The sequence below is a fragment of the Melospiza melodia genome, chromosome 12 (assembly GCF_035770615.1).
Source record: "Melospiza melodia melodia isolate bMelMel2 chromosome 12, bMelMel2.pri, whole genome shotgun sequence".
NCBI classification, from domain to species: domain Eukaryota; kingdom Metazoa; phylum Chordata; class Aves; order Passeriformes; family Passerellidae; genus Melospiza; species Melospiza melodia.
Window position 1 is genome coordinate 10,126,774 of NC_086205.1, and position 26,183 is coordinate 10,152,956.

The 26,183-nt window shown below is 40.0% G+C and overlaps 1 protein-coding gene across 1 annotated transcript in view; it reads right to left on the reverse strand.

The window, feature by feature from the left end:
* Positions 1 to 1,711: 1,711 nt before the first annotated feature.
* The window catches only part of SLC25A36 (solute carrier family 25 member 36), a 29,584-nt gene continuing 5,112 nt past the window's right edge, over positions 1,712 to 26,183 (reverse strand). Inside the window, exons 2-7 of the mRNA XM_063166785.1 lie at positions 21,834 to 22,004; positions 18,030 to 18,107; positions 15,344 to 15,444; positions 8,024 to 8,090; positions 6,611 to 6,900; positions 1,712 to 5,906 (exon numbers count right to left, since the gene is read on the reverse strand). Of these exons, the coding sequence (XP_063022855.1) occupies positions 5,713 to 5,906; positions 6,611 to 6,900; positions 8,024 to 8,090; positions 15,344 to 15,444; positions 18,030 to 18,107; positions 21,834 to 22,004 (901 nt within the window). The 3' untranslated portion in view covers positions 1,712 to 5,712. The remainder of the gene's footprint in view (positions 5,907 to 6,610; positions 6,901 to 8,023; positions 8,091 to 15,343; positions 15,445 to 18,029; positions 18,108 to 21,833; positions 22,005 to 26,183) is intronic.

The window sequence follows — 26,183 nt, forward strand, 5'->3', positions numbered from 1 at the left end:
ATTTTAGCCAAAGTCTATCCTAAGAGAATGCTGAGCAGTCCTAGGAGAACTGGCCTGTTCTCTTTAGAGGGATGCAAGACATCCTCAGTCCCATCCCCAGTGTCTGCTACAGAGCAGGATTAGGAAAAGCTACCAGCCTTCAGACAGACACAGACAATGGAGGAAACATTGCCTTTGTAGAGGTTTACCTGGAATTACCAGCACTTCACCATCTTGAGCTTATCTTGGAAAGCTTCTAGTCAGCTTCACACGACCTCATCACTGAGGTGTCTGCAGTAGTGAGGAGTCTCAGGAGCACCCTTTGAAATATTCCATCTACACAAACTGTGCTTCAATCTGCCTTTCACAGTTCAAGATACCATTCTGTTTGCCTCAATCTGCTCACAAAAACTGGATTCTAGTCCTGGCCTTTCCTGCCTTTTACAGAAGCTGTGCAAGACAATAAGGATGTTCTGAGTTAGCACACAGCACAGCGGCTGGCAGCAGCACATACAAGATCCTCATCTTTTATTTGTGTTTGTCTTTGGGAGTACATTTTATTGTAGTGTAAGCACATTATGAAATTTTAGGGCTTTCCTTTGTGAAAGACATCACTGTCAAGGCTCAGGTGCTTTTGGGCTGCATCTTCTGTCAGACTGCACTGCTGCATTAATAACCAATTAGAACTTTAAATATACCTTCATTTTACACACAACTTTTTGACTGTGGCAAGTTCAACATAACCCCTCTAGCAGAAGGGGGCGTACAGCAGCATGAACTTCAAAACATCCCCACAGACTTACCCTAAGCTCTGCCCTGCCAAGTGCCCCCTTTGCAGGGTAAAAGTGAAAGATCAATTACAGACAATTACAGCTCTGCCAGTCAGAGGCATAATTTCAGATGTGTCAGGGATAAGGACACTGGTTACCTGCACTGGTTCCAGCAGACTGATTACCTCTAAGCCTGGCTGCCCTGGGATTTAAGGCCCGTTAAAATGGGGCAAGGTAGGGCAATTCACAGTAACAGCTACTGAAAGAAAAAAGCTATCACAGATGTGCTGATGAATGCAAGTTTGGAAGTAGTTTTGAATAGCTGAAAGAACCCAATCAGAGACATCGAGCCTGCCTCTGTATTAGAGGCTGCAAAGACTCAGAACACACACTGGGGGAAAAGCAGCACTCACCAAACAAATCCCATGGATGCATTTGGAGAATGAGTTGTGAGCAAGCCCAAGACAGACTTCAGATCAAACACCAACTATTTAAAGAAAAACAATATTGATATCTAACAATTTGTCAAGTTCAAGGACTTGGTTATAACCTCACATGCAATTAACTCTGAGCATTTTAAGCAATTACTGCCCTTCAGTTTTGTCAGCAGTGGCTTGTGCTCGCTGGCACTTCAAATGCACACGAGTTTTGTGGTCACCAGCTCCTGAATCTAAGCTGACAGACAGGGTCACTTGGTTCTGTAGAGGTAACTGTGTTTAAATCCAACTGCACCAACACATACTGCTAGTTTAAGTCATCCATGAATCCCTCCAAAAAGGCCACACTAAAAATACAATACACACACCTCATTTTCAGCTACTATAAAATGGTACAAGATAAAATGATTCACTGGGTTAATGAATTTTTCATTTTTAATCACAACTGTGCAGGCACTGGTATGTATCAATAATAGAAAAATTCAAAGGTTAAAAACAACGTACAGTTTAGCACAGCAGGCGACATTTGAATAGAAGCACATAATTTTAATTTGCTTTGAAGTTTAAAGCAATCCAAACAAAAAGTTAACTATATAAATACAGAATAAATGCACATAGTTTACAGCCAACTACATGTATGCAAGAATAATAGCAAACCTCACATGAGTACTGAAGTATTCTCAATCTGTCATCTGTGAGTGTTTAGCTATGACTCTGAGGGCATAGTTATGTTCACATATGCAGGGTAGGCAGACTCTTAAATAGAAGAACTGAAAAAACTTACATAACTCAGTCTTAACAGACAAAGTTGAAAAAAGTAGTACATTTACCTAGGCACACTTCAGCATTCAGCTTGTTTTCCAAATCTGAACAGTTTAAACAGGAAGCAACATTTATAAAGGCTCTCCACTCTTGTCTCTGGAAGCATTCTTTTACATATGCTGCAGTCTGAGGAATGTTGCAGATGTCGTACAAAAAACAGACTAGCAGAAACTGCCATTAACAAACAAACAATCCGCTGTCATTAACACCTCAATCAGCACGGGAAGATGCGGAGTGCGTTATGTAAACAGAGATAGGGGCGAGATGGCAAAGTGACAGGCGATGTCTCAGTTACAACTACAACACCAGAAACCTCCACAGCTCCCTCGTGTGAGCGCGCTGCCAAGCACGGAGAGCGGGGCACACGGCGCGGATCTCCGGGCGCGGCAGGGCCGGGGAAGGGCTCCGGGCACGGCAGGGCCGGGGAAGGGCTCCGGGCACGGCAGGGCCGGGGAAGGGCTCCGGGCACGGCAGGGCCGGGGAAGGGCTCCGGGCGCCGCTCCCGCCCGGGGGAAGGGCTCCGGGCACGGCAGGGCCGGGGAAGGGCTCCGGGCACGGCAGGGCCGGGGAAGGGCTCCGGGCACGGCAGGGCCGGGGAAGGGCTCCGGGCACGGCAGGGCCGGGGAAGGGCTCCGGGCGCCGCTCCCGGCCCCGTTTGCGCTCCCGGCCGTGACTCCGCGGAGGGCGCGCCACCTGCCGGCCGCACCGCGCAGCTGCAGCCCCGCCGCGCACCAAGATCGGCTCCAACCACAGCCAGGGACAGGAGGAACCAATTCATTTCTAAAAGAGTTCTTCTCTCGTCCTATCGTCTAGCACACACCAGTGGGACATAAATACATGACACCCAAATACTATTGAATATGACCAAGTTTAAATGCACTGCTTTCAGCTCTGTAGTTAAGGATATTATTGAATGAAGCATCTTGTTAGTTCCCTTGAGTTTTTATAATAAATATCAAGAAAACGACATAAATAATTTAAAGATCTTTGGGAAATAGATCAGAGGTAATTTTGCAGGTACTTATAGTTTAAAAATAATGCAAAACCCCGAGAAATGTTTAGGTTATGTTTGGTTATGTAAAAGAAGCCAAAATGATCACCCCTGAAGTTTAAAGCAAACCTTTAAAGAGGTGGAGTAATAAGATTATTACTTAAAGATTGTCTGCTTTTAGCTGTTATCTCCCATATTCAACTGTGCTTGTTTAATTGTCCTACTTATCACCTCCAGGGGCTCTGCTCTTACCCAGAGAAGGCACACAGGCAGCACCCAGGGAATACCCTGGAATGGGAGACTAACACAGAACCAAGGGACAATGTATCCAAAGAGAGGAGAGAAACTCTCATTAAGCCTAGGCTACTCCAAGTGTTCACTGCATTCATGAACTCCAAAGCTGAGTATGGTCTTTGCCAATTTAAGTTTTGGCTATGACTGAGTAATCCAGATAACCTGAAGAGTGACCCACTTCCTACATCACAAAAGTGACAGTAAGTCACTACTACTGCATTTGTTTATCTGAACAAAAGCATCACATCAAGGCTTAGGTCAGTCATGAATACTCCAGTCTTTTCCTAGGGAGACCACTAGAAAAAGCCCACTTTAAAATACATTTAAGCAATCTTTCCACTTCTATGAGACAATCAAGCTCACCATGGTCACCCTTGGACCATGCTGTCTTTAAAAAGGGAACATTTTCCAAGCAGGGAAGTCAATACAGCACTGCAAGGTCAATGTACTTACTATGGGTGGCTTTTAGAGGATGAGCAATTAATACAGAGAATTACATTAAATACTCAAATACTTTGACACTGTATGGAAAACATGACAAGGGTCAAAATAAAGGAAAGCAAACGAGAAAAACCCAGACTGATTGTTCTGCAAGCTTTGAGGTTTTACAGAGAGCCTACAGAACCAGTGCCACAGAGATGCTATGGATTTACAGCATAAACTCCTGCACAGCTTACACAGAAATCAAACCACATGCTTTGTTTAAAACCAAACTGCATATTGCAGACATGGTTTGATTCCAGATAATCAGTAAGAGGAAGAAAGTCATAAGCCCTAAGAAGGCCACAAAGTGCATAAGAATTCATTCATAAAATAAAGCCATTGCACATGATGCACAGTTCAAGTGTACTGAAGTACCACACTGGAAGAGCTGAGAGCACAGTTCTGTCCATGCCAGTGTAGCAGCATTTATATGGAGAAAGCTATTGACCCCAACTTATAAATTATTATTTTCCTCATAAGGACAGTGGATGCAGACTGAGAAGATATCTGTCTGTAAAGCTGTAAAACTTCCTGTAACATTAAACTGCTTGACACTCCAGTTGTATGATTTTGGAAAATTGTGTAAATTATGACAGCATAAACCAGCTAAGCCTCACTGCTGAATGCAGGGCATTAATGTGCAATTGGCTTACAGAACAAAACCAATGCCTGACTAATCAGACAATGTGGAGGGCAAGGTTATAGCCCAGTACACAGGCTGAAGCTGAGAGAAGTAATACAGCATTTATGAGGGGGAATGCTTTCAAGAAAATATTATTTACAATCTCTCCATCCTTCTGCACAGAGCCTGTCTGCACTGACAGGATCTATCACAACTTCAACTGGTTTCTGCCTTCTGGTCACCCTAGCCACAGTGATATGTGTTCTCCCCCAGTACTCCCATATAAACACTGGTAACCCAAGGCAGGATTTGCCAGATACTTACGGGTAATACAGCTTGTGCTCAGGCAGCATGAAACTAAGTGAATCCTGTCTTCACAAATGGGAAGCTGGACTAGTTGAGATTTCTCATCACATTAAAAATGCTTAAAAAGGCTATAAAGTGGCATTCAGCAACTTCCTTAGCTGTGTGAGTGACCTGAACATATTGGCAAGGAAAACTGATGATACAGGACAATGTTTCATAGGCCTCTCTGACTTAAGAGAAGTTCCAGAAAAGTATGATGCAGCAGGACCAGAAGTTCACATACACCAACATGAACAGACCAATAACCTGAAGAGTTGAACAATCAGACTCTCTCTCATTAACCCACAACACTGCTCAAATGTCAAAGAAAAAACAAAACAAAAAAATCCAAACCAAAAAGCTACAACAGGTATCACCTTTTGTAGTGAAGAAATAACTGTTCTGGGTCCCTGCACCTTATTTTGTCTTGAGGTAGCAACATGAAAAACTTCACACACTTACCACACTACCTCAGTCTCTCTATGAATCTTCAGAGCAACTAAATGGAAGTTTCAGGTATAGAAAGCTATGAAAGTACTCTCTTGCCCATTCCTCCAACAGGTTACCATTCAGTAAAACAGAACAAAAATGATGTAGCTGAGAGCAATCACTAAGAGAAGGTAACAGGACTGCCCAGCAACATATTTCATGTCCCCTCCCTCACCCATCAGGTCTCTGAAGATGACTCAATGGCTTTGTCTAGTTTAACAGATGAGAAGAAAAGAATAATTCTGAATTAAGAGATGTATGAAGGCATTCCCTAAGAGCCAGTTCCCATTTGTCACATTGACATGAGACCACACAATAAAGGCAGCAAAATTATTCAGAGTTGCCCACAATCAACCTTCTGTTTCATCCACAGTTGCTTGCTCCCAATACAACGCTCCTTTAGCCCACCACATTGGCATTGACATTCAGTGGTCCACTCCAGTCCTTCAGTCTTCCACCTTCTTCCACCTTGGCACACTGCTATCCATCAAGTAAGTAGACTACAACTTCATAGGTGGACATCATGATAGCCGTGTTTGGGATCTGTCTGATCAGGTGTGTAGTCAGCCCTCGGTACAGGGCGCCATACCCTTCCTCTCGCACCAGCAAAGACAGTGTCTGGAAGAAAGATCTGTATTTTGTTCCCTCTTCTCTTAGTCTTGTTCGTACAACCTCTGGACGAAGAAAACCAGTGGAAAAAAAGAAAAATTGAGTGGTTACATTCACCACTTCCCATTATTTTTCCCAGCAACCGATCAAGGATTTTTACACAAAATACCCCTCCCCAGGTTCTCAATCTCACAACTGCTCTTTAAAAAAAGAAAGAGGAAGACAAAGAGCAGCAAACCAAATATGTGTAAGAAGAGAGCAAGTATTAGGTATTTGACTAAACAAGGCAAGTTCATTTGGTTAGCTACAATCCAAAAGAGGACTGTTGCTTGGGGTTACATTTTAGCTCAGAAGTTGACAGAAGTTCAGTACTCAGTTCATTAAAAATGTATACACAACTACTTTGCAGGAAGATGAAGTGCAACTGACATACAAGCTAGGCAGCCTGCATCCCTAGAAGAGATGGCACATTATGGAAAACTGCTGAGTATAACGGAAGATTCCAACTGAACAACTACCTCTTGGAGTACGTTGGGCCATACCCTGGCCAATCCCATGGCAAAATAAACATTGCCTAAGAAAAGGTCATGCTGGATATCCACTGTAAAGCACTTCCATTTCTGAATACTATACTCATGTTGACCTGCTACATCTGATATTCAGACAGGGAAATGTTTCTGAGCAAGAAAACCAAAGTTGGCTACAAATCTCACTTAGACTCCCTTTGATGGATCTGCCTCAGGGTCTCAGCTGCACACATCCCACTTACCATGGGGATATGCTATTGATGTTGCACACGTTTTGGAAGTGGCAGCAGCCATCATCATTCGAACAAAGTCCGATGCTTCTTTTACCGAATCTTCCTCATTGTCCATGGCACCAGCAGTCTTATATTCCAGTAATCTTTTCTTAATACTCTCATAAATGACAAAGTGAATAACAGTCTCAGATATGCCAGCGTAGGATGCAGACATTCCCCGGTAAAAGCCTCTAAAGCCATCCAAGCGATAAACTTTGCGGGCACACTCAAATGCGCTCATTCGCTTTTCTCCACGATTCCTACAAAGGAGAAAACAAGTCAGAGTGTCTGCAACCAGAGCGACTGGAAAATTAATTAAACAGCTTTGTAGTGACAACAAGACTTAGGAAATACTCAACACTGATGCTGAGGGGCTCCAAGTCACAGTCTCAAAGGCTTTCAGCACTAAACACAGGGAAAGCATTACAGGGAATCCAAGCCAAACTTCACACACTGACTAAGGACAAAGCATCACAGTGAAACGCTGAGCAGCTTTAGGCCTTCCCAGCTCTCACACAATAAAGGACTAAACTGCTTGGAAACAGACTCCCAAATGGATTATCAATGTCAGCAACTCATGAGAAAAATGACCATTTCCTTTAGCATAATGGATTTGCCCTAATTGTTGCCTCAATAAAGAGCTCCACAGCATTCAGTGGCTAAGAGTTAAAAGAGCAGCCCTCAGCATTACAGCTCTCAGCAAACAACAGGCACAGCAACCAGTGCAACACTGACAGCTGTTGTCTGATTGAACTAAGCCACTGCTGATGTCAAGGAAAATGCTCATTAGACACACCTATTTAAAGCAGTATTTGGCAAATGAAGTTTTATTCCCATTTTGAGCTGGCTCACTAAATGGAGTTGTGCATACTGAAGTAGTTAGAATACTGTACACAACTATGCAAACACATGACAACACTGTAGAGATGTGCTTCACCACAGCTGCAAGTGCAGGTACATGGATCGTGCCAGCAGAGGTCTGAGTGAGCAAGTCACAGAATAAAAATAAATACCTGAGGATGTTTAAAGCCCTTTTCTAAATATCTGCTATAATACTGTGTCCATATTTCAGGAATGTTTAGCTCAACAGCTAAAGAGAATGGAAAATGTAAGCATATGGTTGGTAGAACGTGATTTTAATGAAACTGTTAACCTTATAATTCATTACAAATTTGCTGGTCAGTCCACTACAGTGCCTCAAGCATGTCTCAGAACAGATTAAAAAAAGAAGTGATAGTGTAACTTGTAGAGAGACCAGCATCACCTTAGCAAATCTGAAATGCTGAATGTTTAAGAATTCATTTTATTTTGGAGTGCAGAACAGATTCACCAGACTTTAGTACAATGTTGTCACAGCAGTGAGAGTTCCTCTTGTCACTTTACCTTGCATCAAGCTGTAATCGTGTCTTCACCAACCAAATGGGATTAGTTGTTGTGATCGCAGTAAAGCCTAAAAAATGTAAAAATAACATAATTAGATGTGATAATATCACAAGAACAGATGCATCTAAATTCCAAATGCACACAGTTAAGGTACAGTGGATGCAAAAACTCGGACTATACTGATTTTGCTGAAGTCCCCATTTAGTGAATCCATACAGCCAATAAACACTTAAATTGTTTTTAAATTTTACTTTAATATTGAATAAGTTTGATTCTTAGCACAAGATGCCCCGTATAAAAAAAAGCCAAATTAAGTACAGTTCTCTGCCTATCTAATACCAACCCTGTTTTGACACCACAGAACAGCAATGCCAACTAGACAAGTATCAGCCAATTGGGCAAAAAAGTCAGTAAGAATGCATTGCAGAGAGAGCAATAGCAATTTGAGATGCTATAAAACATTGCCTCAATTTACTTTGTTACCTGAAATACAATCCGAGTTTAAAAGCATGCAGACTGAATAAATACTACTTTTGGTGCAGTTAAAAGGCATTTATTACTGCAAATTAGGAGACCTTTTAATACTGAACTATAAAGAGCAGTTATATTTGAGTGCTAATCTTTTATTTAGTGTTCAAAGCAGAGATTGTTGGCTGGCCTTGGGATACTTTTATAAGCATATGAGTGTTTAAATTGTTAAAAGTAAATACTATGACTTCTAACTATTCAGACAGACAGCAACTACTCAGGCTTGCATAAGGGCCAAGGATTAAAGCTTTGATTTTCAGTCCACTAAAGAAAACAGAAGAAAAAGAAAAAAGGAAACAAAAAAGAGAAAAGGAAAAAAGAAAAAAAAAGAAGTAAGAATTACTCTTACTTCTGCACAACTGTGGAGAGAGAGAGAGAAAGCAGAGTGAAAGGCAGCTCTGAAAAAAAATTAAAAAAATCATCTCAAGCTGCAATACCACACATGCACCATCAATGAGGTGTCATGTCTGCAGGAGAGAATAGGAAAAGGGAAAAGCTGGAACATGGCCAGGCAAGAGATGATAAATTTAGACACTTGCTCTCTAAGTGACACACATGGCTGGTTTATAACTACAAAGACACACTGCCCTCCTGCACGGGGATGGACTGGGTGTGTGGGGAAGGACAGTTACCTTGCTCAGTGCATGGCTGGGGCACAGCACTTATCCAGCAACAGGCTATTGATAAGCTCTTCTATCAGATCACCAACAGCTCACAGAAACAGCTTTAGCAGAACTGGTTGCATACATGGTACTCCTGCTCAATCACGATCTAGGTTTACATTGCACACAAAGGTCTGCAATACTCAGAAATGCCAGGGGATCTTAACTGTTCTAAGGTTTGATCTGTGCCCACCCTCAAAGCTTAAACAGGTCATTACGGTTTTCAATTCAGGTTCTTAAAAAAAATTAACAGATTTGGCAGCTACTAAGATTGAGCTGGTTTTCTACACCAGAAGAATGAAAACAGATTGAAGGGTTCTGTTCAATTTTCTAATTAAACAGATTTTTAAACTGGCTCAAACTACTTAACTAAGCAACTTCCTATGGTAAATAATAAAGATTTGGAATTGGCTTTTTTTTCTGATTCACTACTCATTCTTCCTATAAAGAAGTACTGAGATATAAACTTCACATAATGGAGTGAAATCCTAACAATCCAAGAGTTCTTTATCTCTATTTAACGAAGGCAAATAATGATTTAAAAACTCAAAGCACTGGGGAACAACTCCGCCAAAACAAGGCATGAGATATTTTTAAAACACATGTGCAAAACAGGCTCTGTAGCTCAAGCAGCCTGTCTGACCTGACACTTCATGTCACAGAAACTCCACTGATTCCAGTAGTGCTTGAGCCTGAGTCATCTACACTGAAAGGAAACTTCATTCTTGCATGGTTTTATTTCTTTACACTGGCACTAATAAAGTTTTAATTTTGTTTGACTTCCAATCAGAATCTTTGTAGCATGAAGTGCCCTAGGAAATGCACAGAACTGTAACAAAGGCTTTGAAATAAGACGGGGGAAAAAAAATCACTCACTTTCCCTACCAAGACATCTTCCATGAAAGGCTTCTGTAAAACCAAAATTAGTTCTTAAGTCTCTCCTGGTTCTTAATTACAAGTTAACAAAGGCAAAAATCCTTTTGCATTCCTATTAAAGGAAGAATTTTGTAACTCCTAGGCTTTAACATACGGTCTTTCTCCTTCATATTCAACTCAAAATAAGGCTGTCTGCAAAACCTGAATCTGGAGCAGGCAATGAAGAGGTGCCATCAGTGGCTGAGTAGAGTATATTGGAAATTTCCAGTGAAAAGTGGTTGGCACAGGATGCAGCCCCTATTCTACTCAAAACTGGGGTCACTAAGCATTATTTTGATGCAGCACCTCCAACAGTAGGAGCAACATGGCCAGTATTTTTTCCCATGGCTGTTACAGGCCTAAGCTGACAGTTCAAGCTAAAGTTTTCAAATCAAAGGGCCTTCAATAATTCAAGTTTCAAGGTGAGATGACTACAGGTCAGTTCTTACACCTAATGTAGCAAATGCAGTTAGCTGAAGAAGAACAAGGAATTGTGTGGTGCTGACACCAAGGAAAGCCCTCCAAAACATGAAACATGTGATTTAGGATCCTTGAGAAGATAAACTTTGATTTTTAAATACAGAAAATCTGTAGCAAAAACATCCATTAAAACAAACTTTGAGGGCTTTCAACAACTGCCATGAGGAGCAATCAATTGTTTCCTTTTTTCTTTTTAAAAGCCTTAATGATCTTTGTAATACTTCACAATACCTATTGATGTGTTGCACCCTCAAGAAAGATCCTAGATTCATGACAAGTACAGATAAATCTGGCAATACTACAAACTTCTGTAGTTTTATTTTATCCCAGCTTCAGACAGAATTATCTCCATCTACTTTTTCAGCTACTGACAGGTAAGATCCCAGGTATTCCTATTATGCATCATATTTCAAAAGGATAGGGTTGGTGCTTTTTAATCTATAAGCCAATGTAATTGATACAGACGCATGTGAACATGGAATGATGAATTAAAATTTAAAAGTAGTAAAATAAAAACAAACCAAAAGAGTAAACAGAAAGAGACAGAAAGGATTATATACACATATTAAAAAAGAAAAGAGGTCTTTGAAATAAATGTGACAACACAGAATATCAGCTGCAGCATTTTAAAGGCAGCTCTGGAATACTGGGGAAAAAGCCTCCCAAAATGCCTTGTTTAACCCAGTAGGGGCTTTGAGTTGACCAGAGCTAAGTGGAGTAGCAGCTCTCAGTGAAAGGTATTTCCTACCTTTCCCTGAACGGCACAAAAAAAAAAAAAATCACTCTAAACAGAGCTAAGGAAAAGCGATGTCTTTGCACAATGCACATCATCTGAGTTCAAGCTAGAAGTGTGTTCCCCTTACGGTGTTTATTCAATAATATCACAAACCCAAGGTGTGGTTCTTACACTAGAGGCTGCAAGAGACGCTCAGTTCAGTACTCACGAGGTTTAAGTTAGTCCATATTGCTGCAGGAAGTGACCTGCGGAGGGGGAGCATGAGATGACACGATCTCACTCTTTTCACGGGAGAAATGTACAGTAAATGCCTAAAATAGACACAGGCTTTTCTGTATCATAACAACAAGCAGTGACCTCATCAGACACAAGTGTACAAATCGAATCCCAGCGGAAGGATTTGTCAGTTATTGGGAAATCTAACTGTTTGCAGGTAAAAGTTTAGGAAAAAAAGAAAGAAAAATAATCAAAACAGGCCACAGATATTAAAATAGATGTGTAAAATGCACTGAGTACTGAAATTTCTGCTCATTTGCAGCAATTTAATTTTATACCTCCAAATACTTACCTATATAGAAAATTTAAAAGTGAAACCTCCTCCTTCCCCACTCCCTTGAAAATCCTATTCACTAAAGCTAGCCTAGTCTTAGGACAGAAAAGATGCCTTATGAAATCCAACTTTCTAAGATCAGTGAACTAAATATGCATTTTATTTGGCATGAATTAACTGTGTACGTGGCACTAGAAACTTACAAAGAAATGTATCTCTAAGTAATAAAGTAGTCCCAATTATTTTTTAAGTAAATAAATAATAATTTTAAAAATCTGCATTTGGGTTGGTTTGCCAGTAAAACTCTAGAAAAAAAACCAGCAAAAGCATACAAGGCAAAGTAGTTTTGCAGCAGATTTGCAACCATGTTGTCTGATTGAGGCTGTGAATCATTAAAAAAGCAAACAAGAAAGCCATACAGGAATCAAGTATCTCACTCAGTTCTCTACAGCTTTTCTTCTCTGTGGTGAGGGAGGTTGAGTGCAATGAGAAGGCAGAGTTTACAGTGAATCTGAGAATTTAGCCTAACTTGGAAATGTCCAGAAATCGACTGTCTTTGCACAAGCAAACATTCTTGTACCAAGCTCAGATATTTTCCCTGCCCTAGTTTGCAAAAAGAGAACCATGTTTATGCTCAGGAGTAAGCAAAAAGGATTGCTGAGTACTTCATGTCAACACAGATATTTTTGGTATGAAGGGATGTGCTCTATATGCTGGAAACTAGCACAGCAAGAAGACAGCATTCATTTCTGTTTGCATAAGGCATCAGTTACTAATATGCAGATACTTTACTCTCCTTAGAATAAAATAAACTTAGTGGAAGAACCTTCAAACCATAAATACATATTTTGAGAATGAAGAATCAGGCCTAAAACCAACCAACAAAAAAAATATGCTTAAAATACTATATATCAGCTTTTCACTCCCAAAACCACCAAGTGCACAAAAGCATCCTTATTTAATAATGACATCAGTCTAGCCTGAGACATGTATTTGCACATTATACAAATAAACAGAATTTAAAGTTGGCTGAAGTTCACTATTTGCAGTACTTTAATAAAACAATGTTACAACTATGTTGTTTAAAAACATATTTTTGCATCATTACTGTATTTTGCAACCTACAGGAAAAGCTTTGTAAGTGCAGATCTCACATCATGCTGAATACATATTAGACTTTATGAAACAGGAAGGTCATATCCATAAAAATACCAACCCACCAAAAAAACACCAACAAAACAACAACCCTCATTTAAGACTGAATTATTTAATTCCTTACTGAAACCAATGGCAGCTGAAAGAGAAAAACACCAACACTGATTATTTTTTTGCTAATTCTGAAGTATTTATCCACCTCACCAATTTTGAAATCTTGGGTTCCAAAACCAATATTGCAATGATCCTATGTATTAACCTGTCAACTAAGTAAGAGCTCACAATTGATCTTGTCCCTATTATTTTACCATTTCTTTAAGGTAATTTGCATTATACAGCAATACAAACCTTGCAGGTAAAACTGTTAATAGCTGGTTTAAGTGCATTTTCTGAAATATATTAGAATTACAAAAACAAGGTTAGCACATTCCCAAGAAAGCACTGTTAATTTTAACTGCAGAGTCCTTGTCATACATCAGAATAACATCAGAAGAGAGAATTGAAATGTTTGTCAAAGAACCTGAGAATTTCTGTACTGTGCAGTGCCAAGACCTATGGTGTGAGCCTGCACTGAGCACTGTTCCACTGACTGTGGTTTAGAAATACAACTGCAGAACCTGGGAAGTGTGAGGTTAACAGCTCCAAGAGCTGTTCAATGTTAGAACTTGTACACAGAAGTAACAAAAGGCAAACAGCAATGAAGGCTGAAATCCATTTCCCAGTTTACTGCAGCTGCACGTACAGATGCACAACACCAACCTTCTGAAGGGAAGCAGCTACAGAGCTCCCCATGACAAACCACAGCCTGAGGCTGCAAACACCCAGGAAAAGGCACTACAGCACACCCCCACAAATGTGCTTTAGAGAATGAGGGCAGCAACTTCCAAAGATGAGGAACACTCAGAATCTTCATTTGTCTGCAGCATTGCATGAGATGCACAAGTTGCCTTCAATTGAGGACAGACCTGTTTGTACTCCCCACGCTTCCCCCTGCCCCCAAATTGAGGACATGTTTTATTCCCTTGACAAGGACCTGAAGACTCTTCATATTTCTTGATGCAATTAACTGATTAGGCTGAACTCTTCATTAAATCCCTTCCATTCCATTCCCCATGCTGTTCACCAACAAACAAAACCACTCACTTCTAGATAAGACCAAGTACTGCCTTGTCTTTGTCTACTTGGGCAAAATAAAGGAGCTCTTCTTATACCCTAAAGATTAAAAACTGTCACATTTCACGTGCCAGAGATGAACATTAGTGTCTTTTAGGTATAAAGCTAATGTCACTTAGATTTTATACACTATGTATCTCTATATATCAGATTATTAGCAAGCATAGAAATAGAACATAAATCCTATTCCTTATTCTGTTATCACACCTTTATCAGTCCATTGCAGATTGCCAGTACTCACAGACTGGCTGTAAAATTTAACAGGACTTAGGAACTTCAACAATTGTCAGGATTCATCTGTAAAGTGCCCATGGCCTATAAAAAACATCAATATTTGTTTTTGTGCAGGAAAGGCACAGGCAACAACAGATAAAGTGTTGCCAACCCATGTTTTGATTTTATCAGCCTGAGTCCATGACCATAACTCAGCTCAGTTGCCTTTAACTCCCCCTTGTTAATGACCACAAAGCACAGAATATTCAAATCAAGCAACAAATATTTGTAGCTGCTAAAATACACCAAAGTCACACCGCAGATATAAAATAGGAATTATTTCTATAGAGATGAAAATACATGAGAACTATGAAAAATCTGCTCTTCTTTGACTTTTTAGTGGCAGAGCAAACTTGTCATACACTGGTAAATGAGCAAAGGAGGAGGGATTGTTACATATAATTTACACAAATAACTGCAGGCACATTTCTGAAAGACAAAAATAATTAAAATATACAAAGCTGTAGCAGAGTGGGTAAAAAAAACTGATTAGGAAGAATTAAACCAGGAGTCAGTGCAAAAACACTGTTTATAGCTTACAGAGCAACAAGTTACTGTTTTGAAAGGTTACATTTTTCATTTCACAAATTTACATCTGAAAAAGCAGGCATGGATGTTTTCTAGAGAAGACTGCTCACACACACTGCTATTTATCACTTAGTGCAGTTTCATGCATACATTTTCCAGAGAGACTGTTTAATGCCAGGCCAAGGCAGATAACCACTAAAAAGGCATCATTCAATTACTGAGCACGTTCTGTTTTGTTGGGGTTTTTTTTCCATATTTATTGTCACCTCTCATTTGCAGATATGACTGTAGGATGAAGCTACAAAGTTACAGATCCTTACCTGCCACACCAGCTGACATCATGTGTACCTGGGTAGAATCTGGATTGAAAATATTGTTCAACTTTTCCTTGCAATTTGAGTAAGCAGCAAAATATATTGCTCTAAAATTAGAACAAAATCCAAGTTAGATTATGTTTTACATTTCAAAATTTTTAACAAGCAGCACCATTGACTTCACTGGGCTAAAACTCCCTTCCCCAGTAAAGAACTACTCAAGGATTAATTCTTGCAAAGTAGTGGGACTATTCTAGGAATGGAAATAAAGACTAAACATGACACTTTTTTTTCCACACAACAGCTCCAATTACCAGTTACTGAGGGAAGGACAGATAGTTTGAAATATGACAATGATTTTTGTGACACTAGGAAATTCAGCCAGAGAAGAAAAACGCTGAAAAAGTTTTAGTATTCTTCAACATAAATAATAGAACAAACTTTCTCTAATGGACCTAAAGTCATTTCAGTAGCAGGGTAATTTGAAGAGAACTACCAAGTATGCAGCTTCTTAAAAGAAACAAACAACATTCCTATTACTATAGCATTTAACATTTAAATGTTGATAACTTGATGTTATAAATATTTATATTTAAATGCCAGAACAGCTCTGAAGCTGTGATTCACATTTTGTTTCCAGACTTCTGTATTTATAATAGACACTGATTTTTGTCTCTCAACACACCATGAAAAATGTTATAAACTTGTGCTACACAAGTCTGTGAGCTGGTATCCAAACAAAGCTAGGCAAAGTCAGCAACCCAATTCAATATATTACAAAAAATGGTTGCTTTCACTCATTAGATCTAAAAAACTTATTTTAAGCACATATAAACCTCACACTTTGGGTTGTAATTCAGTTGTTTTAGATCTACAGACACCCCTCTGCAAGAGAAAAAAAACCAATGTGCCATTTTCCCAAGCAGAACATTAACCTCATTAGCTGTGTGAACATGTTTTTCTTTATTACAAAGAAGATAAAGTGCTTGCTCTATGGGTGTAATTTCTAAAATGGAACCTGAACTCAGTTAAGTACACTGGATGTGTTATGAAATATGCTTCTCTACAGCTTATTTAAACAAAGAGCTGATGTTAAATCCACTTAGCTAATGCTTAATTGAAATGAAGTACTGGTTGCAGACAGAATCAGCCAGAGGGAAATGAAGATGTGCTTATAAATAAGGTTTACACACTACATCAAGCAGACATTTTAGCAAGCTAAGTATTTCACCTAGGGAAAGAACCAAAGGGAAACAGAAGATTTAACATATAATTAATTGAAAAGAAATATATATTTTTTTTCCAACTGAGGATGTTCTTCATGGAGGATAGTCACTTATGCAATGGATCCAATTCCTGGGTAAAAGTTGCTATTAAAGTATCAATAAGGACATCAATATTGAATATTTGGTAGAACAGACTGATCTATTGTACAAAAGCACAGGCTCTCCAGACTACCAACTGCTGATATCCCATAGGTGTCAGGAACAAAAATGTTAATGGGTTTACTTCAGCTTTTCCAAAAGGCAGTGCTAAGTTAGTGATCAGAAAGCACCTCTGATATTCCTAAATCCTTCAAAAAACTGCTAAAATAAAGATAACCTAATTATTTCATTAAATTTTTTTCTTATTTATGCAGATGATCTAAAGAACATGACCACATCAGAACTAAAGTTCAGTTTAGTACTATTTTTCAGAAATATCCAAATACTTCAAACCAGTAAAGTTAAGATAATCTCCAACTGAGTGTGCAGAATATAGGAATATTTACTCTTCAAACAGAAATAAATAAAAGCAGGGCACTAAGTCAAGGAAAGAATAGAACCTCTGTGGAATATAATCCCTCTTCTCTTAGAGAAGAAAAAAAAAAGAGCCAGGAAACAACTTCCAGTATCCTCATCCAGGCCTAAAGAATATATTAATTCTACACAGCTTTGTTTTATACTCTTTCCATGTATCTCCCATTTTTGGGCTGAACTTCAGCTGACAGCTCTATGTAAGGATAAATTCAAACTCTGGCAAAATGTTCTCTCTCTGCCTGCCAGCAGCAGCTGAGGAACTGGAGTATTTGTGCTGATGCAGAGCAACAGACAACAACACCACCAGTGCCAACTAGATCAGATTTACATCCTGCACTGCCCCAGTACCCTTTGGGGCCCAGACACTGCTGGATCTGCTTTCCCTGGGACAGCTGCAAAGTCTCTCCTCCTACCCAGTGTCTGACCCTTTTTATATCAGAACAGGCTTCCTCCTGCAAGGGAGCACCAGGCTGTGCTTCACCAGAACTCAGGAAGAAGACCCTGTTTTGTGTTTTGAGGCTTCAATCACATAATTGCTTTCTGAAGATGATGGATTAACTGAAAGTCAAGTCTACCTTTGTATTTTCCAAGATCCAAACTTGTAGCTTACATGTGATATTCCTTAAGATTTTTTCTTTTTAACTGGACAAAACTCTGCATCAGGGATAGCACACAACATTAAATACTATTCAATAGCACATAGGATAGGAAATGCTGAGACAGCTGGAGCTCTGGAGTACTTAAATGGCTCAATTCCTCAGGCAAAAAGTTACCCCAGGAACCAAAAGTTACTTGCTGCAAATTAAGTATTTACAACTGCAGATGCAAGACTTGCTTCAAATACACATTAAAGCCTTTAATGTATTTTGTTTATTGTGCATGTTTGTATTTACCTGGAAGGAGCAACGCCAACTAAATTAGGACCCAGCCCTCTGAACAGAGAACGAGGACCTTCATTTTGCAAGATCATCCTAGAAAACAAGAAGACAATACTGTAACACTCAGAGCAAAATTAAGAAATGCACTAACCACCAGAACTACATCATGTGAAAAACCTTCATAATTACTGGCAATAATACAGAGAAGACCACAAAGAAAATTAGTCATTTCCTAGAATCAGCATTAAAAATTCCATTATTGCTCAAAACACCATGAAAACCATAAACCAAATGCAGAAATAAGACTTGAGATCTCGATACAGATTTAACTTATGTAGGAACACATACACACACAGAGTTGTCTGTTAGGAAGTTAAAGAAAGTGTCCTTGAATCAGGGAGAAAACACTAAGCATGGAAACATTGCCATTCATGCAAGTTTCAGATTGCTCAGAAGCAAAACCACTTAATTCTGCACTACATTGCTTTCACCACCCTTCAGCTCCCAGGGTTTATGAACTTGGAGTGGGAGGGCAACCTTGCACATTTGTGGAATTTACAGGAAAGCATGGTAAAAGCAAGTTGGGACTTCAAATAAGGCATTATCAGTCCTTTAGTTTTGCAATATGGATCCCACATGGTTCAGGATTTTAGGAAGAGCTGAAGACCTATGCAGCAAGGTACCCTGGCACAGCAAGAGACTATGCATGAATATTCAGTTCTAGAGAAATCAGTCTGCCCCACAGTCTAGATGCTCATTACATTGGCATTTTAAAAAGTATAGTAGGACATGGGAGGAGAAACAAGGACTACCTGCATCCCATTACTGGGAATTGCTCTAGCAATTACTTTAGAACCAGATTTAAAGTTAAGAATTAACTACATCCCCAGATGCTACAAAACAGAATCCTGTGCTTACTGATTTAGAAACAACGCTAAAGGTACACAAATAGTTTTGTATATTTCTTCTTCAAAGAGCCATGCAGGTAAATGACAAGTCAATTACTCAATAAAGCCTTGTATAAATGGCCATTTTGTTTGGAATTTACTATCAGAACAAACAAGTGAAAGCAATCTATAGCACTAAAAGAGATTCCAAGCCTATTCTGACTTCCTGATTTCAATGGTGCTGATTCACCATTGCTCTGCTGCTAAGTCAAATTAAAAGTTTACCTTTGCTTCCACTAAGCAAAAATAAACCAGTGGCCCTGCAGTTACCACTGCTTTTCAGGAATACTGACATTTCATGTGGCCAGCAACATCCCAGCTTTTGGTCCATAACAATCAGCTGTGAGTTCACTATGTGGGCAGCATCACTCCACAGCAGTAACTGGAATACTGAACACACATTCAAAGACACCTTGGAAATACAAATGATTTGGACCTGTCTGTCATGATGAAAGCATTTTAATGCCTTGAAATGCTGAACCCAATTAACAGGACCTGTATCCACTTAAACCACTACTACCACATCATGTGTTACACAGGTATATGTGCACATATAGCTAGACATGTATTCAATGCAACAGGAATCTCAGTGTCTTTGAAACTTAGGAATGAAGTGTACCAGGTCTGTTTGCTTCTTTTGGATCTACAGTCCCACAATTTGACAGGGCAGCAAAGAGGTTCCAACAGACAGGATGATAATGGAGGTAGTTACTGATGCTGTTTTGCATTCAGACACCAGCTGGAAGAGTGCCAGAGGCTGCACTGAAAATAAGACACAAACTTCTTGCATTAAAGAGCAGATCCCAGGGCCTGCACTTGTTTATTGAGAGCAGTTAAGGGCAAATCCATGGTTGGAAGAGCAGGAAAGTGCTCCATACAGCCTCAGCTGACTGTCTTATGTCACATGGAGAGCCTGCACTGGGAGGCTCATGAGATTTCCATTAGCAAGACCTCAGGTTTAAATTGTGCAACATGAATTATGAGAAAATGTAATATGACATGCAATACAGACATAAGAGAACAAAAGGATTTGCTTTTGTTGCCAGAGAGTAGAGTCACCTGTTTTTTCTGAGTTTGTTTCTTGACAGAGATGCCTTTCAAGTCACCTCCACTGATGCTTAAGATGCAGAAGTGATTCTACAGCAGTCAGTTCACTGAAATTCTGACATAATTTGCCTGAATCACTCTGTTTCTAGACTGAGTAATGTGAGCCTTGAGCACTGCACCAAATTTGCTATGACACAATCAAAGTCTGACAGCTATGAGTCAAAAAATATCCAATGACAGTAAGGGCCTGACAGTGACAAAGGAATCCAGTTTTATTTCCCCACTAAACAGCCCTAACGTTAACCAAGAGTAATTATGTCCTGCATGTATGTGTTTTTATTGTCATAGTCCATTGCCATGTCATTTGGGATTTTTTCATGTTTACTATATTTAAAGAACTTGAAACCCAGGCTTTGCATCTCAGCCCTTTGAAAATGGCCTGAAAGAAAACACAGCTAAGCAAAGAAGAAAAGCAGCAGAAGAGATACATTCTTGTATTATAGATGAACAGCACATGTGAGAGGGCAATTGTCAAAGACAAACTAACAAAACAAACAAGTCAATAAATTTCATCATGGGCTACCTCTACCTCAGTCTGAATTTGCTTCCTGGGAATACCAAGTTATTTTCAGTTTCATTTAAGGCATAGGAGGCTTCTAGCAGAGAAGCATTACAAAAATACACCTATTCAGCCTGCTATTCATTGATATACATTTCTAAATGGAAAATAAATTCATAACCAAGCATTCAGAAAGAAGCTGAAGCACTCTACTTCCATCAAGAGAAGTCACTCAGTCAAGCAGATCTCCTTGCTGGTCACAATCCAAGCCTTTCCTTCCCACATACCTGTTCCCAACATGCTCACCCATCAGAGCCTGAAAAAAGAGCCATGAACAGGCTCTGAACCCAAACTTTCATGACAAGAATGGTCTTCCATTCAAGGAGCTATATGGGTACAACCCCCATTTAAGCAAATCCTATGCTCTAACCAGATTCTGTTTAAACCCTACACTTCAACTGCCAGAAGGAGCTCCCCACAAACTACTTCTTACTAATTAATTAAGAATAGAAATTGTCAAGACTCAATCAACTTTCTAATGCAAGAAGCAACAGCAGGCCCCTCCTGTAGGAAATGTCCCCTCATCCCCAAATGCTGAGGGTACCCCCACCCTGAACTGACCAGTCAGAGTCCCCCAGGGAAAGTGAACCCTCCCTGTGGGCCAGACAAGCAGTTTAACTGCAGGATTACAACTTCCCTGCTGGCTCCTGAACTACACAAAAGCACAACAAACAAGGAAAGGCAGCCCCCATTCAGTCAGGTACTACACAAAAACCACAGATCACTGCAAGAGCCAGCCTCAGCTATTTCTTACTAGCTCTAAAAGAATGTTACAAGTCACACATCCAACAGAAGATATTCAAAGGCAAAAACAGTATGGGGGAGGTGAAAGCTGAAAGAGACTAAGAAACTGAGTTAATTTTAATTGCCTCCATATTCAGCAACTTCTATGATTAGGACACAAAACAGTTTAAAAAAAGTCTTATACTAATGCTTTTTCAGGATGAAAATAGAAGTCTGGCACCTACAAAATTAGTGAATTTTGGGGATGCAGTTTGGAGCTGTGAGTTGTACAGGGTACACGTGTTCTTGCTACTTCAACATCCAAACTCATTAAAAAAAATTGGAAACACAGTTAAAAGGCAAAAAAATGGAAAATCATCTCCTGGTAGCATAATGACAGATATAAAAGTCTGAATCTTTTACACAGTTTTGATCTCCTCCCTCCCCAAAATGAAGCCAAGCCCTTGTGCCAGGTACACTCACTTCAGACAGTGGAGAGGTCCAGGAGAAACTCTGGCTACTCGGTTGACAGTAGCACCATTCAGAGTGTTGAGATGAACTTCAGAGATGTACAGAGTCACAGAGGAGGACTGCAGGCGTGTTTTTACAACTTCCAGTGGACATGTCAGAATTGCACCAACAGTACCTCCACATCTGCAAAGAGAAACAGGATCATGTTTTCAAGAGAAAAAGAAACTGAAGGACACATTCACACAGAATTGACATTACAGTCAACACAGTCCCACTGCAAAAAGTGAAGAACCAATGGGAACAAGTGTGACAATGGCAGTTATGTGCCCTTGAAGGCAAGCAAACCTCTAAGTCAGTCTGCAAACCCCACAACTTGAAGTGAAAATTTAAACAGACAAAATGTAGCGAAGGTGCATAGTACACACTGTTCAAATCAGTTCTGGAAAGAAGCTCAGTAGCTTCAATGTTTAACTTCTTATGATAAATTTTACCTTTTTCTTTAATGTTTAATGTGCACCTGACCACAAAAAAGGTGCCAAAAATCCTTAAGGGCAGAAAAGATTTATGCAATATGCACACAGGACTATGCGTAAAAAAACTAAATTGGTGTTGCAATTTAGTAACATCTTCAAAAGCCTGACTGTATTTCGGTCATTGCATCACAAAAGCAGCGATTGTCCACGTGCTTCCCAAGCTCTGCCCACTTCAGCAAGGCTGACCAGGTACTGCAGAGTAGAAACTGCAAAGCCAGAAGAGCTCAGGTGGCTGAGCAGTGAAAACTTGCTGAGTTTGCTTCAGTCTGTCTCTCATTCCTGTGAGCAAACCAAAGCAAGCCATGCACAACTCGTGCTGACAGCAGTTCCTGCCCTTGTGCTCAACCACAGTGCAGCCAGAGCACTCTGCCCTGCCCAGCTCTGCTCACAGCCTTCCTGGCCTTCAGAACTCAGTTATTAATGTCTGCAGTCCTAGCTCTGCAACTACAGAGGGGAAAACAGCAAATCCACAAATTCTGAGTTACTAGACAGTCTCTTGAACCCTTTCAGAGATCAGTATTCTAAACATTGCTAAACATCCTTTTTAAAACTATGGCCAAGACACTACCTATCTCCTTTAAAAAACAAATAATCCAAGCCAAAGAAGCAAACCTCGATTTCAGTTCAAGTATTAAAGCTAACTACGGCTCAGTCTGAAATCCAGTAACACATAAATACAATTTGTACTAAAGTCAAAGGGCCCATATTTGCTTCCCCTAATAAATATATATAATAATATATACATAACAGGAAGTGCTTGATGCTGACAAGACAGTTATCAGCTATTTTTTTTCTAAGGCAAGAAGCTCAAACACCTCCAAACCCTTTAATAAGCTGTAAGCCTGTTCAAGTACTTCTAGCTTTTTTTCCAAAATGAAAAGGAGAGATCAGTCCAAATTAGGAGTAACAGCTAAGACTCAAGATATCCTATAAATTTTCATAGGAGGGTAGTCTGATGACTCCTCTACCACAGAGAATACAAAAAATACAGCACTGCATCCTACAAACCTAATCTGTCTGCATGAAGTGAACTGAGAGTAGAGCTGCCAAGTAGAAGTTGGATGGTCACTTAACACTGCATTTAAACCCAGTGACCTAGAGGTATCCTATTACTAAGCCTAAAGGCATCCTGCCTGTTCCTAGCTCCAACATTAGACTGAAGTCTTTTCTCTTTCAAGGTTTAACTGAGGTAAGATATTGAGTTTCTTTGCCAGTCTGGAAAGAAGTGTTATCACAGGAAGATGAAAGAGTCTTTCAGTGGGTGCTGCACACATGCAGTTCCAGCCTGACACAGACACTAGAGCAGCCTGCTCTGAATGAGCAATTCACTTGCTTCTAGCAGGAACCTACAAATAGACTTATTTTAAAATTAAGAGTTGCAGAAAGAGGGTAGATATGCTAATATCTATTTTAGCCAGGGATGGAAATAGTAAGAGCTGGTAATGTGAAGGTTCAAAACAAGAACAGCACATGAGAAGCACACGTAGGTGAGCTCCCAAAACAATTTGACCTGAAGCTACTGAAGCTCTAAAGCTCTGAGACAGACAAGGTTGTCTGTTGTTTCCTGCAGTTCAAGCCAGACCCCACTCCATGGTAACATGCCTCTGCAGGCAATGAGGGAAGTTGGCTTCAGAGTTTACTTCCTTTCCTGCAACCCCTCCATTTCTGTTCTCCTCGAGCTTACTCTCTTGAAAACTTTTCTGCATTTATTTTGGACAGGTTACACAAGAACGTGTTTTCAAGCAACAGTAATCACAAGAGAAAGCACAAGGTATGATTTCTATTAATGAGATAAATGCTATGGAAGTAGGGAAGAAATGAGGACAAAAAAACTTGAGCTGCTTTCTTGAACAGGGCTGAGTTTGGAGCCCTTACCCCTGTCACTCCCCTCCCCTCAGAGCAGAAACATTTTCTGAAGTTGAAGATGAACACTGAGCTGGAGCTCATGCCCTGCGTGCTCCCCTGCAGCACACCCCCATCACAGGGATGTCTGAGTGCAGCACTGCCACCAGACACTCGGGGTGGTCAGACACCTTCCCTCAGCAGGGGATTCCCGGGCAGGGGCTGATCCACAGCTGCTCTGTGCTTGCTGCTCTGGCTGCAGCAGGCGCTGGGCACTGAGAGCCAGCACCAACAGCAGCAGGCAGCACCACGCTCACGGGCATCCTACACAAGCAGCAGATTCACCTGCCTGCCCTTAAGAGCCTTTTCCTGCACCACATTCTGCCATTCAAGTAATTTCAATTAATCAGCACCCCTGGCAGTTTCTTGCTGTTGTGTTTCTTTGGTTAGGCTTTTCTTAACAATTTAAGATGTCTTCACTGAACACAAGAATATTTTCAGCGTTTTCCACTAACTATTGATAGTTTGAATTAAAATTCTTCTCTGTCCCTGATCTTCAAGATCTCAGCTTTCTTCAGCTGTAAGAAGAAATTTGAGAAGTTTTACAGTGCTGTTTGGTTCTGTAATGTCAGTCTTGGCAAAATCCCCAAATTCTACTTCTGTCAAAGTAACACATCACTTTCCCAGCCCTCAAAAAGCCCCATATAACAGAGACAACATCTGAAACAGAAGGAGTGAAAGAAATGTTTTGATATGTTGAGGAACCAGAACTTTCTCAATGGTCACAAGATCCACTAAGTCTGAATTACAAAGGCACAATCCAGTAACTACCCTGACTTGTCTATTCCACTTGACCGTTAAGATAAACACCTCAAGGCTCGACAAAAATCTGTTTATGCAAAACTGTCAATAAACAGAGCTTGTGGGTAAACAAAGAAGAGAAACAATTAAAAATATGCACTCTGTACAAATAAGCAACTTTTAAGAAGCATAGCAGCTGTTCTGTTACAGCATCAAGGACAGTGGATTTTACTTAGAAATGTATTTCCAGCCCTGCTTATTTAACACACTCCTGGGAATACCCCCAGAGACAGCTGCATTTCTGTGCTCAGTCCTGGCAGGTCACTGACAGCCAGCCACCAGCTCCAGCCTACAACAAGTGCTCTATAAATGGCCAGCAGATTGCTGCCACCTTTCCTGCTCCCCTCCTCCCTGGCTCAAATTAAGGGGAATACTTTTAGTTTGTGGTTTAAAACAAATTAGGAACAGTTCAGAAAAAAAAATTTTTAGCAGTTTGAAAAAGATGAGATTTCTTCTCAAGAATGCAGGTGGGATTTTGTAAAACACTTCAGAAATTTCTACTACCTAAAACCACTCTGGGCTTCAGTTTCTCCAGTCATGCATGCACCAGGCCCCAACAAATGTGACTTGTAGGAACATTTACTAATGTGTAACTTTTTCTGCAGGATTAAATGAATTTCACCTGCTGGAGTAAGTAGGTGAACAAACACACTCCTGCTGACACAGTATAAATGGGAAGGGAAGAATGGCAAGACTGAGACACTTATGTCTGAAGGCTTACTGCAGTTTCCAGGGAATGCTATCCAGAAAACCACTTGCTCATTTTACCTATCCTAAATGTGATATTTGCCTCTAATCAATGTTTACTACAAGCCTTCTTCAGCTTTACCACTTGAGTATAAAAAATCTTGCAAAGCTGACTTTCAGCAAAAATACCTTGATCATAAAAGGGTATGAGAATCCACCTGCAGGCCCCAAGTAATTTGAAGGGCAGAAAAGCAGAGATCACTAGGTAACTCCACAAAAATAAACACATTGACTATATTAATAGTGGGATTTTAGTTTCCCTTTTTTAACCAATCTAGAGAATTAAAATTTCAACTTGAGCCTTCTTGTACAAGCCAAGAGATGTCACATTCAGTGGAACAAGCTACATGGACATCACAAGATAAATTTATCATCTGCA